At 37.1% G+C, this 14,152-nt stretch overlaps 1 protein-coding gene and 1 pseudogene across 5 annotated transcripts in view; one reads left to right on the plus strand and one right to left on the minus strand.

Moving 5' to 3' along the window:
- KMT2E (lysine methyltransferase 2E (inactive)) overlaps positions 1-14,152 on the plus strand; it is a 91,405-nt gene that overhangs the window by 27,360 nt on the left and 49,893 nt on the right. For all 5 annotated transcript variants that reach the window (XM_059712772.1, XM_059712771.1, XM_059712773.1 and 2 more), the window contains one exon: positions 3,750-3,934. In XM_059712772.1, the coding sequence (XP_059568755.1) occupies positions 3,864-3,934 (71 nt within the window). In that variant the 5' untranslated portion in view covers positions 3,750-3,863. The remainder of the gene's footprint in view (positions 1-3,749; positions 3,935-14,152) is intronic.
- On the minus strand, positions 9,632-9,986 carry LOC132243138 (small ubiquitin-related modifier 2-like; annotated as a pseudogene).

Consider the following 14,152-nt stretch of genomic DNA (forward strand, 5'->3'; position numbering starts at 1 on the left):
AAACTAGCTAGGGCTAAAGGACAATTTTAATTTGATGGAGCAAACCATAACAAACATCAAAACCAAGATGGCGGCATAGGTTAACGCCGGAGATTGCTGCCTTGAACAACCACTTCAAAAAACAACTAAAAGACTGAACGGACATCATCCAGAACCACAGGAAGGCTGGCTGAGTGAAAATTCTACAACTAGGAGGAAAGAGAATATCATACCCAGACTCAGAGGAGGTGCAGTGCTGAAGTGAAATACTAAGGAGCGGAGTGCACGCGGAGCGCATGTGGAGCGGGCTGGAGGTGGAGGGCACGGTTGTTGTTTTCAATCCGGAGGGAGTTTCAGACTCTGAGCTCCAGATCCGGGCGAGTCTCTAGGGACCCAGACTCAAACGGGAGAAGCGGGACTGTCTGGCTTCAGTCAGAACTCGAAGGCAGCTTTCTCTCCGAGGTTTGCAGCAGTTGCTGGGACTCTGTTTGGCAGAGCCCCTAGGGACGGAACTGAGAGCAGCCATAACTGCTCGCTCCAGCCCACCCTGTAGATTCCCAGGGACCCGTGCCCCGCCCAAGCCCTGCGCAGAGCCATTTGCTGGATAGCCTCAGGCAAAGGCTAGATTAGCACCGCCCTAGAGATCCATCACAGAAGCTCTCCCACTGCAGACACAGCGGACTCTCATAGCCAGTTAGCCTGGAGGTCAAATCACCCCCGGTATTGCCGACAACAATCAAGGCTTAACTACAACAAGACTGCGCACAAAGACCACTAGGGGGTGCACCAAGAAAGCATAAAAAATGCAGAGACAAAGAAACAGGACAAAACTGTCAATGGAGGATATTGAGTTCAGAACCACACTTTTAAGGTCTCTTAAGAACTGTCTAGAAGCCGCCCATAAATGTAGTGAGATCCTCAAGAAAACTAATGAGACCCTCGATGTTATGATAAAGAACCAACTAGAAATTAAGCATACACGGACTGAAATAACGAATACTATACAGACTCCCAACAGCAGACCAGAGGAGCGCAAAAATCAAGGCAAAGATTTGAAATGCGAAGAAGCAAAAAACACCCAACCAGAAAAGCAAAATGAAAAAAGAATCCGAAAATACGAAGATAGTGTAAGGAGCCTCTGGGACAGCTTCAAGCGTACCAACATCAGAATTATAGGGGTGCCAGAAGATGAGAGAGACCAAGATATTGAAAACCTATTTGAAGAAATAATGACAGAAAACTTCCCCCACCTGGTGAAAGAAATAGACTTAGAGGTCCAGGAAGCGCAGAGAACCCCAAACAAAAGGAATCCAAAGAGGACCACACCAAGACACATCATAATTAAAATGCCAAGAGCAAAAGACAAAGAGAGAATCTTAAAAGCAGCAAGAGAAAGAAACTCAGTTACCTACGAGGGAATACCCATACGACTGTCAGCTGATTTCTCAACAGAAACTTTGCAGGTCAGAAGGGAATGGCAAGAAATATTCAAAGTGATGAATACCAAGAACCTACAACCAAGATTACTTTATCCAGCAAAGCTATCATTCAGAATTGAAGGTCAGATAAAGAGCTTCACAGATAAAGAAAAGCTAAAGGAGTTCATCACCACCAAACCAGTATTATATGAAATGCTGAAAGGTATCCTTTAAGAAGATGAAGAAGAAGAAAAAGGTAAAGATACAAATTATGAACAACAAACATGCATCTATCAACAAGTGAATCTAAGAATCAAATGAATAAGTAATCTGGTGATCATAATAGAATCAGGGACATAGAAAGGGAATGGACTGACTATTCTTGGGGGGAAAGGGGTGTGGGAGATGCGGGAAGAGACTGGACAAAAATCCTGCACCTATGGATGAGGACAGTGGGTGGGGAGTGAGGGCGGAGGGTGGGGTGGGAACTGGGAGGAGGGGAGTTATGGGGGAGAAAAAGAGGAACAAATGTAATAAACTGAACAATAAAGATTTAATTAAAAAAACAAAAACAAAAAAAAACCATAACAAACATGGCAAGTAGAGAACCATAATTACTTTATTTTAAAAAATAATTAGAAGATTCTCTTTAAATGATAACTAGAGAGTTTTTCTATCCACACTTTCTTTGTGTATGATAATATAAGAGCAGCTTTTCTTATGTGGCTACCCCTTATTGATTGCTAAATGTGTTTAGTGAAGTGCTTTGCATTCATTATTTCCTTTTCTTCACAGAAACACTATTAAATCCCCGTTTTATAAACAAGGAACCTGATGCTTAGGTTCAGTGCTTACATTTTAAACTTTTAGGTACAATTGCCTGTTATTGTATACTAGAGGCCCAGTGCACGAAATTTGGGCACCGGTAGGGTCCCTAGGCCTGGCCGGCAATCAGGGCCTTCCTTTCCCCGGCTGCCGGCCGGGGTTCCTTTGTTCTGCGCCGCCCCCCTGGTGGTCAGTGCACGTCATAGCAAGTGGTCAAGCTCCCGAGGGGACAATTTGCATATTAGCCTTTTATTATATAGGATTTTTATTATAATAACTTGTAATTTATTAGCTCTTCCCTAGTTTAAAAGTAAAGACTAGCTTTCTTGGAGAATTGAAGCCACCATTATCACCTTATTTCCCTATTTTGGTATTTTCCCCCATAAGGTATGAGCCCACAAAACTGCATCATCTTTTAAATAGGAATTAACCCTGAGTATTCTCAAGCTTACTTATAAAAAATTAAAGATAAACATAAGAATTACTATTTGAATAAACTGCTTTTTATTATTTCAGGTATAACATGACAGGGACAATTTTGATTTGTTGATCTTTTTCTGTTTATAGGATTATCTGTTTTGTTCCTGAGTTGTCAGTGCTGAAAAAATTTTGAGTAGATATTCTACAAAAAATATATAAAGCAGGTTTTATACAGTGAGTTTAGATTTAAAAGATTGATGTTGAAACTGAATATATTTTTGTTACTATGGTAAATTTGTTTAAAGAGACACACTACAAGAATATTCGTTTTCTCTACTAGTGATCTGTAAAAAGACATGAAGAACTCAACCCCCTCAATGTACATGTATTTCTGTAGTATGGAAAATATTAACCACTGTAAAACAGTTGATTTTATTACAAATAACATAGCTTACCTTTATATACATATATACAGAGTGGAATTGATTAGAATCCTGGTTTTCTCTCTTATAAGTACCGCGCGCTAACCGATTGCGCCACTGGAGCTCCTGGTTTTCTCTCTTAAACTGAGTAAACTTCATTAAGTTATTTAACTTTTTTTGCTGTTGTGTCCCTTAGTGGTAAAGTGGAGATTCCTACTAGTATCTCAGCATTGTGGGGATTAAATAGATCATCCACGTGAAAGTTTAGATGCTACTTAGTCCATAGTGAGTATTCAATATTTGTTAGTTTATTGTTAGATCACACTGAACAAGAAGACTTGTTTTTGGATACTAGTGCTGTAAGAAATTCCATTTTGTCTTTTAAAATGAATAATATTTGTTGGTTCTTCACTAAAGAATATAAATAGTAATCCTTCTTTTGGCATTCTAAGTTCATTTCCTAAGGAAGATTATGATGCAGAAACTTTCATTTGATCACAATCACATGGCTTAATTCCAGAAAAATAAATGAAATAGTCTCCCTGAGCAAATTCTAATTTATTTCAATATTTTAATAAAGAATGCTTTCCTCATGTGTTTTATTTACTGTTAATTGTTAAAATGTGGCTGTTGCTAGGACTAGGCAGAGGATTCTTAACTTTTTGTTCTCTTTTCTTTTAAACAGGGTTTGTGGATGCACTTAGATGTTTGCAATGAGCACTGTGGCTGGCATGCCCCAGTGTTTTGGATACCAATGCATAGGACTCCATAGTAATCGAATTTATCAGAGGCGAACGTCATGAGCATAGTGATCCCATTGGGGGTTGATACAGCAGAAACGTCATACTTGGAAATGGCTGCAGGCTCAGAGTAAGTATTTAAAGATTTTTGGATCGGGCAAGGCAAAATATTTCATACAGTTATTTTAGCACAACCAAGCACTGCTTGATTTGCATTTATATTTTTCTTACTTTAGACTCTTGCCTAAAATAAAATATCAGAAGGTAAAGGCAAAAATCCCTTTAACTAAAATTACTTTCATAAATAACTTTTGAATCAAAATGATGTATCTTTTTCTAATTATTTTTGTCTTTTCCATTTGCTAATTGTTGACATCAAGAATTAATATATAATTGGTTATTGTTTTTTTAGATTATAAGGTTTGTCATGTTTATATTGGAATATAATTTAGTTTTAAATTTTAATCTTTAATATCCATTTAAACATGGGGGTTGCTTTGTGTTTTTTTAAAAGTTGAGTAAAAATCAAAATTCAAGTTCTTTTTAAATAAGAAAAAGGGAGTGTTTCCTGCTGTATGTTTATTTTGACATTTTTTGCTTTTATGGGAGCCATTTCTGATGGATTCAGTGAAAGGTTCTTACCTTGTTTCTAGACTATTTGGTCTAGGTCAGTGGTCGGCAAACTCATTAGTCGACAGAGCCAAATATCAACAGTACAAGGATTAAAATTTCTATTGAGAGCCACATTTTTTAAACTTAAACTATATAGGTAGGTACATTGTTATTAACTTAATTAGGGTACTCCTAAGCTGGCCTTTGCTAAAAACGCCCTCAATCTGAGGGGTCAACCTCAGCGAATGTACCCCCACTTCTTCTAACGCCACTTCTTCAAAATAGACTCGCCCAGGCCAAAAACCGACTTCTGTGCATGGGCCACGAAGTTTCATTCGCACTGGACGTGCACACCCACACGTGGTATTTTGTGGAAGAGACGCACTCAAGGGGCCAAAGAGCCGCATGTGGCTCGTGAGCCGCGGTTTGCCGACCACTGGTCTAGGTGGTTGTGTGGACAGATTTTGTTTTGTTTTTTTAATAAGCAGCCACTTTAATACTAAGTTATTGCTGTGAAGATTGAGTGGTTATTTGTTTTGGGGAATTGCAAGGGGTTCAAGTATTGGAAGCTGAAGCATGAAAAGATGCATATGTTAGTTCTCTGATTCAATACATAGTTGCTGAATGGGACTCTTTTTGACCAGAAAGTGGAAGTTAATGGAATTTAAGTGTTTTGTTTTTTTAAAAATATATTTTATTGATTTTTTTACAGAGAGGAAGGGAGAGAGATAGAGAGTTAGAAACATTGATGAGAGAGAAACATTGATCAGCCGCCTCCTGCACACCTCCTACTGGGGATGTGCCCGCAACCCAGGTACATGCCCTTGACCGGAATCGAACCTGGGACCCTTCAGTCCGCAGGCCAACGCTCTATCCACTGAGCCAAACCGGCTTCGGCGGAATTTAAGTTTTAAGGAAATTTATTTTAGGGCTGCTAGAACTGGTATATGGAAAGGATGAAAAGAATTTATTGTTCTTTTGCTGGCATTTCAAGTGGCCTAGAAGTATTTTTACCACTCCTTCTGCCATTGGAAAAGACAGGTGCTCTCTAATATTCTAATACTATACAGTCCATTTAACTGTATGATTATTATAATATAGTTTTTAAGAGCCATTATGTTTTTTTGTACTAAAATGTATGAGTTACTTTTGTTGTAAAATAATAAATTCCCAAACAAGGCATTCTTGTAACAGGTAATTGCTGCCCAAATAGGGACACTACTGAGAAAGGAAAGAACCTAGAAGCAGGGCTTGAGAGGCAAGGGATTCCAAGTCTAAAGTACTAGTTTATCTTAATGTAAGCATCTATCTTTGAGATGCAAATCCATATTTGATAGTAGTTATATGCATTTATGGGTAATAATAAAAGATTCCTGACTTATTAAAAATACTTCAACTGTCTTTTAAATTAGCCTTTTAAGTGATTAATACAAGATATAATTTATGAAATATTACTTATATACTAGATAGGGATTTGTCTAGTATACAATGTGAGATATATCTATCTGTACCTTGTTTGAATGTGTAATATGGGTACTATAAGGCAATTCATGATGAAATTATGAAAACCACATAATTATACAGTTAAAAGAGGATGAATAATACATTGAAAGAAAGCAATGTCAAGGATAGCTTCCTGCCTATGTTCTTTACTGAATACATTTATAATGTATAGAATATAAGTATGATTTATGTTATGGAGCCAAATCTTTTCTGGTATAAATATGGCCATTTTTATTATGGAAAAATTATCAGTTTCTAGGTAATAATAGAATGACAGTCTTTGAAGTAGTTATTTTAGGGGAAAAAATTTTTTTTATTCTGCATACAGGTTTGTATCACTTGGGTATAGTTTCCCCCACTCAGTGGACACAGAAAGTATAGCTGGTGCCAGTTTTTATTATAGGACAACCATTAGTGTGTTTTTTGGTTTGATTTTCAAATTTTTGAATTCTCTTTTCTTTAGTATAAAACCTGGAAGCTTAAAAAGAGCCTGAAATCACATTTTTTTCCCTTCCCACAGAAACAAAGCTTTTGGAACTGTTTTCATAAGAACTTTTGATATAATTAACATGTTGCTTCCTTTTAATTTCAAATACATAATCAAAAGATATTATAGTTGTTTAAGATACAGTCTGCTGAATGAAGGGTGCATGGGACTTCCCTGTACATTTCTTTGTTTTCCTAGTGTGAAGCTACATAATTTTTTCAAAATAAGATGTTTTTTAAAAAGAGAATTACATTTTATTGTACTCAGGTGGCTATATTCTGTTATTAATTATATGTTAGTTACTTTAAAGAGAAAAGATTGTACAGTTAAAATATAGTATATCACTAATGAATTAAACTGATTTAAAATTTAACACAGATGGACCTGGAAATTATTATGCTAAAATGAAATAAGCCAGTTAGAGAAAGACAAGTACCATATGATTTCACTTGTATGTGCAATCTAATGAACAAAGTAAACTAACAAAGTGGAGACAGACTCATGGATTCAGAGAACAGACTGACAGTGGTCACAGGGTAGGGGAAGGGGACTGGGGGAGATGGGTGGAGGAATTAAAATAATGGACACAGACAACAGTATGGTGATTGCTACAGCAAAGGAGAGGGTGGAGGGAAGTAGAAGAGGGTAAAGGAGGCATAAGTGGTGATGGAAGGAGATTCAACTTGGGGTGGTAAACACAAAATACAATATACAGATGATGTATTGTAGAATTGTATACCTGAAACGTATAATTTATTAACCCGTGTCACCCTCCAAAATTTTAATTAAAAAACAAAAAAGAAAGTAAAAGAGGGCTTGGATTGAAGTGTTAATGTGATTCTTTTTGACTCCCAATTTCTGAGATTACATTTTTACCACCTGTATTTTGCTATAGTATTTGGTAATAATTTCAGTGTCACTAGAGCCACCTGCTGACAGAATTTATTAATTTGTTGAATTGGTTGGGCACTATTAGCCTGAATTTATATTATTGAAGGTACTGAAATGTTTTGTATATAATGAAATGTTTTCAGTAGCTTTTTATGTATTCACTAGAGGCCCAATGCATGAAATTTGTGCAAGGGTAGGCCTTCACAGCCCCGGCTGCCTCGGCCCTTGCAGCCCAGGCTTTGTCCGGAAGGTTGTCTGGACGGTTGTTCTGCTGTTTGGCCATTCGGTTGATTTGCATATTGTGCTTTTATTAATATAGATTTTTCACTAGTGCTTAACATTTTTTTAAAAAAATATATTTTATTTTTCACAAAGAGGAAGGGAGAGGGATAGAGAGTTAGAAACATCAATCAGCTGCCTCCTGCACACCCCCTACTGGGGATATGCCCGCAACCAAGGTACATGCCCTTGACCAGAATTGCACCTGGGACCCTTCAAGTCCACAGGCCGACACTCAGTCCACTGAGCCAAACCGGTTAGGGCTAGTGCTTAACATTTTTGCTTATGGTTGCTTTACATTTAATCCACTATCAAGAAACTAATACTTTTCTGCTGCTCTTCAAGTGTTGATTTGCTTATCTTAATTCAGAAGTACTTTCACTTAAGTGTGGGGTTTTTTTTGTTTTTTTGTTTTGTTTTTTTTAAAATATATTTTATTGATTTTTCTACAGAGAGGAAGGGAGAGAGAGAGAGAGTTAGAAACATCAATGAGAGAGAAACATCGATCAGTTGCCTCCTGCACACCTCCTACTGGGGATGTGCCCGCAACCCAGGTACATGCCCTTGGCCGGAATCAAACCTGGGACCCTTCAGTCCGCAGGCCGACGCTCTATCCACTGAGCCAAACCAGTTAGGGCTTAAGTGTGGTTTTGTTTTAATATTAAAAACCTACTTTAAATGCTATCCTGGCATTGTTTAGAACTATTCTTAGAATGATGCTGAATTTCTCATTTGTTTCATACTTAATTATAAATAATTTTTTTCACTTGTGATACTGAATACAGAAGTCACTATACCCATACAATTCTCTATAACATATTGCATAATATCTCTTAACCATCCCAGCAAAAATTCAGGCAGGCATGATTCCCATTTCACAAAAGAAATGCAGCTCAAGATTAACCAATTTACCTAAGACTACGTAATTAATAAAAACTAGAGTTAGGTTTGAACCCCGGGTTGCTTAGCTCTAGATTAATGCTGCCACATAGATCAAAAGAGCCAGATTTTGTAAAGATGAGTGAAATGATAGAGTTGTTTGCACTCAGCATGAGGCTGCACAACACCACTATAACTACCCATGTTGTCGTAGTAATTGGTAGTCTTATAATTTATATAGATTTCTCAGAATTTGATGAAATAATCAATTCCTCCTAATAGAAAGACTTAACTGTTGGCTTTCTGGGTACTACACTTAAAGGCCAGACTCTAATTTTTTGGCTTGATTTCCCCCCATATCTGGTTTTGTTTTGTTTTTTCCTCCAGGCTCATCTTTTTCTTTAAATAACTCCATCTCTATCCAGTTGCATAAGCCAAAACCCTAAGGTGTCATTTTTTTTGTTTGTTTATTAAATAAGAAGTTTATTTAAACAATAAGAACCTTGACTTGAAGGGAAAACTATCTAGGATTCATTTCTTTTAGAGTAATTTATCCCTACTGAAAGACAGATTGGCCTACATATAACAGCTGTATACAAAAAAGTTATTAGATTGACCTTGGTTTTACAGACTCAAATCTCAGAGGGAAGGCAGGTGTGGGTGGGTGGGTGGTAAGAGATTAATCAAAGCACTTGTTTGCAAATATGCATAATCCATGGACACAAACAATTGTGTGGTGAAGGTCTGTGGAGCAGGGGCGGGGGTGGACTAGAAGGGGTCAATGGGCGGAAAAGGGGGCCATATGTAATACTTGCAACAATAAAGATTTTTTAAAAAAGAAAAACATTAAAATTCTCCACACAGGTATGCAAGGATTTTTATGTTGTTCTTTTTTTGTTAAACAGTAAGAACAAAATAGCTTCCTGGAATATAAAGATAAGTGCTGAATGAGCGTGCTACTAAATACTCATTCACAGAACAAGTATTTTTCCCCACTCATCTCCATTAGATGCAGATCAAAATATACCATTGGGCATTTAGTTTTTAAAAAATGCAAATGTTTGTGCACCTACATGAGTTACTTTATGTACAATAAATGTAAGAGAAAGGGAAAAATGAAAGAATTGAGAACACTATACTGTAGTGGTCAGAATGTGGTGGAATCAAATTGCAGTTTTCTAATAGAGAATGTCTACTTGGTCTGGAGGAACAGAGTTCTGGAGTAAAGTAGCAGGTTCTCTCTTTAGTAGACACCTCCTATCTGCTGCTGGAACACATCAGTTATATATTCATCCTCCATTTCCAGCTGTGCAGTGTGTCTGTTTCATTGATTGGCTGCCCGTCAAAATCAGAATCTGATCTGCCTCATTGACAAACCCCATGGTTCACAATACACTTTCATTAGTTTACTAAGTGGCGTATGCCTCTTAATCTTAAACTGTACCACAGAACCATCCTGCCCCACCACCTTAAAATTAATATGATCTTTGTTCTCAGTCTTGATTCCTTCCTTGGGCTTTTTGTTAGCCATGGCCAGCTCAGGAGTCTCCTCAGCTGCTGCTTTACAGAAGAGGTACAAGGTCCACACCGAAGAAGCACAAGGAGCTGCAGAAGAAGGAGGCAGCAGCAATGGAGGAGGGAGAGGGTGCACGCACCTTCATGGGTTATGCCATAGGCAAACAAGTTCTTTGGTTAATCTCTTCCCACCTACCCACACCTGCCTTGCCTTATTGCTCCTTTTCCCTCACCCTCCTCATCTAATTCATTGGTCAATCCTATATTTCCCTCCAAAACTCACAGGATTAGTACAGTTCTTTCTACTTCTAGTCCAAGTCTTTGCCGTCTCTTGTCTGAACACTGCAGTAGTTTCTTTTGTGCCCCCTACAATTCATTCTCTGTGTAGAAATTAATGTGATTCTTCTGAAGCCTAAACCAAATCATATAGTTCTCTCACATGAAAACCTTCCAGGGATTTTTTTTGTTTCACTTAAAATCCTAACTTCCTTTGGTCCCAAAGGCCTCACTTCTCTAATCTCTACTCAATATTCTTCTCTTAACCTATTTCCCCCATATTGATAATATTTTCCTTGTTCTTTGAACATTCTCTGTTCATGCCTCAGGGCCTTTTGTATTTGCAGTTTCTTCTGCCCAGAGTATTCTTTTCTTAGCACAATCTTAGCTGAGCTCAAATATTAACAGTGAAGCCTTTTATCTTTACACTGTCTAAAATAGTATCTGAATAACCTCTCTGCAATTATCTTGTTTTATTTTATTCTTTTTTCTTTATCATTGTACTCAAATACAAGCTTTATGAATACAAACACCTTACCTGTTTTATAGTAGGTCACTATATCTTCAGCCTGGCATATAGCAACTATTGAGTCATAAATTATATTGCTTGAGTGTCTCTTGGTTTATTTTACAGGAGTGATTGTTGAATGCTCATATCTTAGCTAATTTATTTCTGTTAAGGAGAGAGAAAACTAAAGCTAGATATACAGGGTGGGGCAAAAGGAGTTTACAGTTGTGAGTATATGAGACAGTTTATTCTTGGATTGTATTATTATTAATTACTGTATTATTTTCCATATGAGCAACTGTAAACCTCTTTTTTGCCCCACCCTATATTTTACAGCTTCATTGCAGAAAGGTGTAAAGGGTTATTGAACAAAATGTCCCTTGTATGTAAAAAAAATCTTACACAATTGGTGGGATTTCAGTGAGTTCAATGTTATAGTTCTTTACTAGTAAAGTAGCAGTTCTAGTTAGTACCTATTTTCAGGAAGCTGGGAAAGACTAAAAGGTAGTAGGAAAGTAGGAGAATTAAAAGAGGAACTAGAGCCCTGGCCACTGTTGCTCAGTGGTAGGCTCATGCACTGAAGGGTTGCAGGTTTGAATCCCAGTCAAGGGCACATTCCTGAGTTGTAGGTTTGATCCCTGGCCCCTGTAGGGGGTGCATGAGAAAGGCAACCAATCAATGTGTCTCATACTGATGCTCCCCCCCCCCCATTCTTCTCCTCCCCCTCCCTTTCCTCCCACTCTGTCTAAAAATCAATGGAAAAAATATCTTCGGGTGAGGATTAACAAGAAAGAAAAGAGCAACTAGAGAGGAATTGAAGTTTATTACATACATTATCTGAGTAACTGACTGTGTACTGACCATAATAGACTACATTAGGACAATGTAGAAATAGAAGGGATATAAAATTCTTCTATATAAGAAGTTTAATGCCTGACTGGTGTGACAGTGGACTGAGCATCGACCCATGAACCAGGGTTCAATTTCCGGTCAGGACACATGTACGGGTTTCAGGCTCAATCCCCAGTAGGGGGTATGCAGGAGGCAGCTGATCCATGTCATCAATGGTTTCTATCTCTTTATCCCTTTCCCTTCCTTTCTCTATAATCAGTTTAAAAAATATTTTTTTTAAAAACCAACTTTCTCATAGAAATACCGCAAGTGGTGGTATTTTTTTTGAATGATTATATTTTGACTAGGATATTTTAAATCACATTCTCTTTATTTGAAACGAAATTTCCCAGATCATATAGTTAAAAAGTAACAGTTTAAAATATGATTTTATTTTCTCAACTCTAGAGCCTACGTAAAGATACTCTTTGGAAGCTCTATGGTAATGTGCTATATGGTATGGTAATGTGAAAAATAGGCACTTGAAGCTGATTCAAGCTTTGTGTGGCTAAAGAGCCAAATAAAAGATTCTGTTATAAAGAAAACAACCAAATAGAAGGTTTCTTTTCAGCACTAACCGGTTTGGCTCAGTGGATAGAGCGTCGACCTGTGGACTGAAAGGTCCCAGGTTCGATTCCAGTCAAGGGCATGTACCTTGGTTGTGGGCACATCCCCAGTAGGAGGTGTGCAGGAGGCAGTTGATCAATGTTTCTCTCATCGATGTTTCTAACTCTCTATCCCTCTCTCTTCCTCTCTGTAAAAAATCAATAAAATATATATATTTTTAAAAAGGTTTCTTTCAGAATTCAGAATAGTCTATTAAGGAGAAAAGTAGATTCAAAGAAGTTTGGCCTATCATTTAATAACTAGAAATTCAGTGGATGAAAAGATAGCTTGAAGCATATTTGGCAAATGACACTAGTTTGGTAAAGTTTACAAAACACATTATAAGAAGGAAGGCTGCAGAGGATTATTGGGAGCTTCTTGTTGGTAGTGTAATTAATAGATTCAGAGATTACCAAGAGTTAAGTCTTCTTTTAGTAATAAAATATTTTAGTTTTTCATTTCCACATGGTCATTGAAAGCAACTCAGTGTCAGATGCATCTAAGAGTGGTTAATGGGCACTGTTCTGTACCTAATAAAAATTAATGTAGATAAATCATCAAGGTGGGTTGGTCCTGTACTTGATAATGAAAGGAACTTAAGGATTGTTCTTGGCCTTTTGACTAAGATCAACTGGAAGGAACTTAAGGATAAAATTACAAAATTATTAGTTGTAATAGCAAGTTGCACATTTTAATAATCCCTTCTTAGATAAAAAAGTAGCCAGTTTGTACCCTGGCCACCATACACTCATAAGGATCACTTTGAAACTAGACAGAATACTAAGCTTTTCAGTAGAGCAAAGAACTGAGCAAAGGTAACTTGTTTGTAAACGGGGAAAGGGGACGAAGTCTGGCAGACTATTATCCAGCTGGTGTGGCTCAGTTGGTTGGGTGTGTTCCTATGCACCAAGAGGTTGGGGTTCGATTCCCCGTGAGGGCACATGCCCGTGTTGTGGGGTTGATCAATCCCCAGTAGGTGTGTGCAAGAGTCAGTTGATTGATAGTTTCTCTTTCATTGATGTTTCTATTCTCTCCTCTCTCTAAAAAAATTTAAAAAAAAACTTTAAAAATATGACTACTATTATGAAGAGCCGCTATGCCTACCTCTGATGTCACTACTGTAATCATTGATAGACTTTTTCCCCATACATTATTTTCTTGAAAAGAGCCACTTCTTTCACATCTTTATATTTTAATTTCCAGCATGTTAGTGTCTTCTACTTAATGTGTGCTCAAATGTTTATAGAATGAATGAAAACTGTATAATTGTAAGTTTTTTAAAGATAGACAGTGTCTTATCTTTATATCTTATAGTCCCTGGCAAACATTAGGCTCTTTATTATGTTTGTTTAATCAGTGCAAATCAAACTGAGGTCTATGATGTAGTTCCCAATGGGCTCTGAGTAATAGGAAGTTAAAAATTTTTGCTGTTTTAATTTTGAGCTAGAAAACATTTATGTTTAGAATCATCCTGGATAACCGCCACTTCATATGGAATACTGCCATGAAATTTGTGCAAGTTCTTGAATTTGTATTCAATGGTTTTGATACACAGAACACCTAATGTCCTACTTTAACATGATGTTTCTAAATCTACAAAGAAAAATCTCTTTCTCTCTATTATAGGGGTTTGTATATTATTAATTTTTTAAAAAACAGCGAAATAAACACTACCCTGAAGTCTGACTGACTTATGGTCCTTGAAGACTCCCCATGCCATTTTTTTCTGTCTTTTTGCATATGCATGGATATTGTCTTTCTCCATCATTACCGGTTTTTTAATTAATTTTTTTTTCAGTAGAAGATATTCCTGGTATAAAACTCAAATATTCAAAGTCCTATATATCTTTCAGAAGCATTCTCACCTTTAACAAAACCTCAATGTTATTTCTTATCTTTCC

Source organism: Myotis daubentonii, chromosome 10 (genome assembly GCF_963259705.1).
Source record: "Myotis daubentonii chromosome 10, mMyoDau2.1, whole genome shotgun sequence".
NCBI classification, from domain to species: domain Eukaryota; kingdom Metazoa; phylum Chordata; class Mammalia; order Chiroptera; family Vespertilionidae; genus Myotis; species Myotis daubentonii.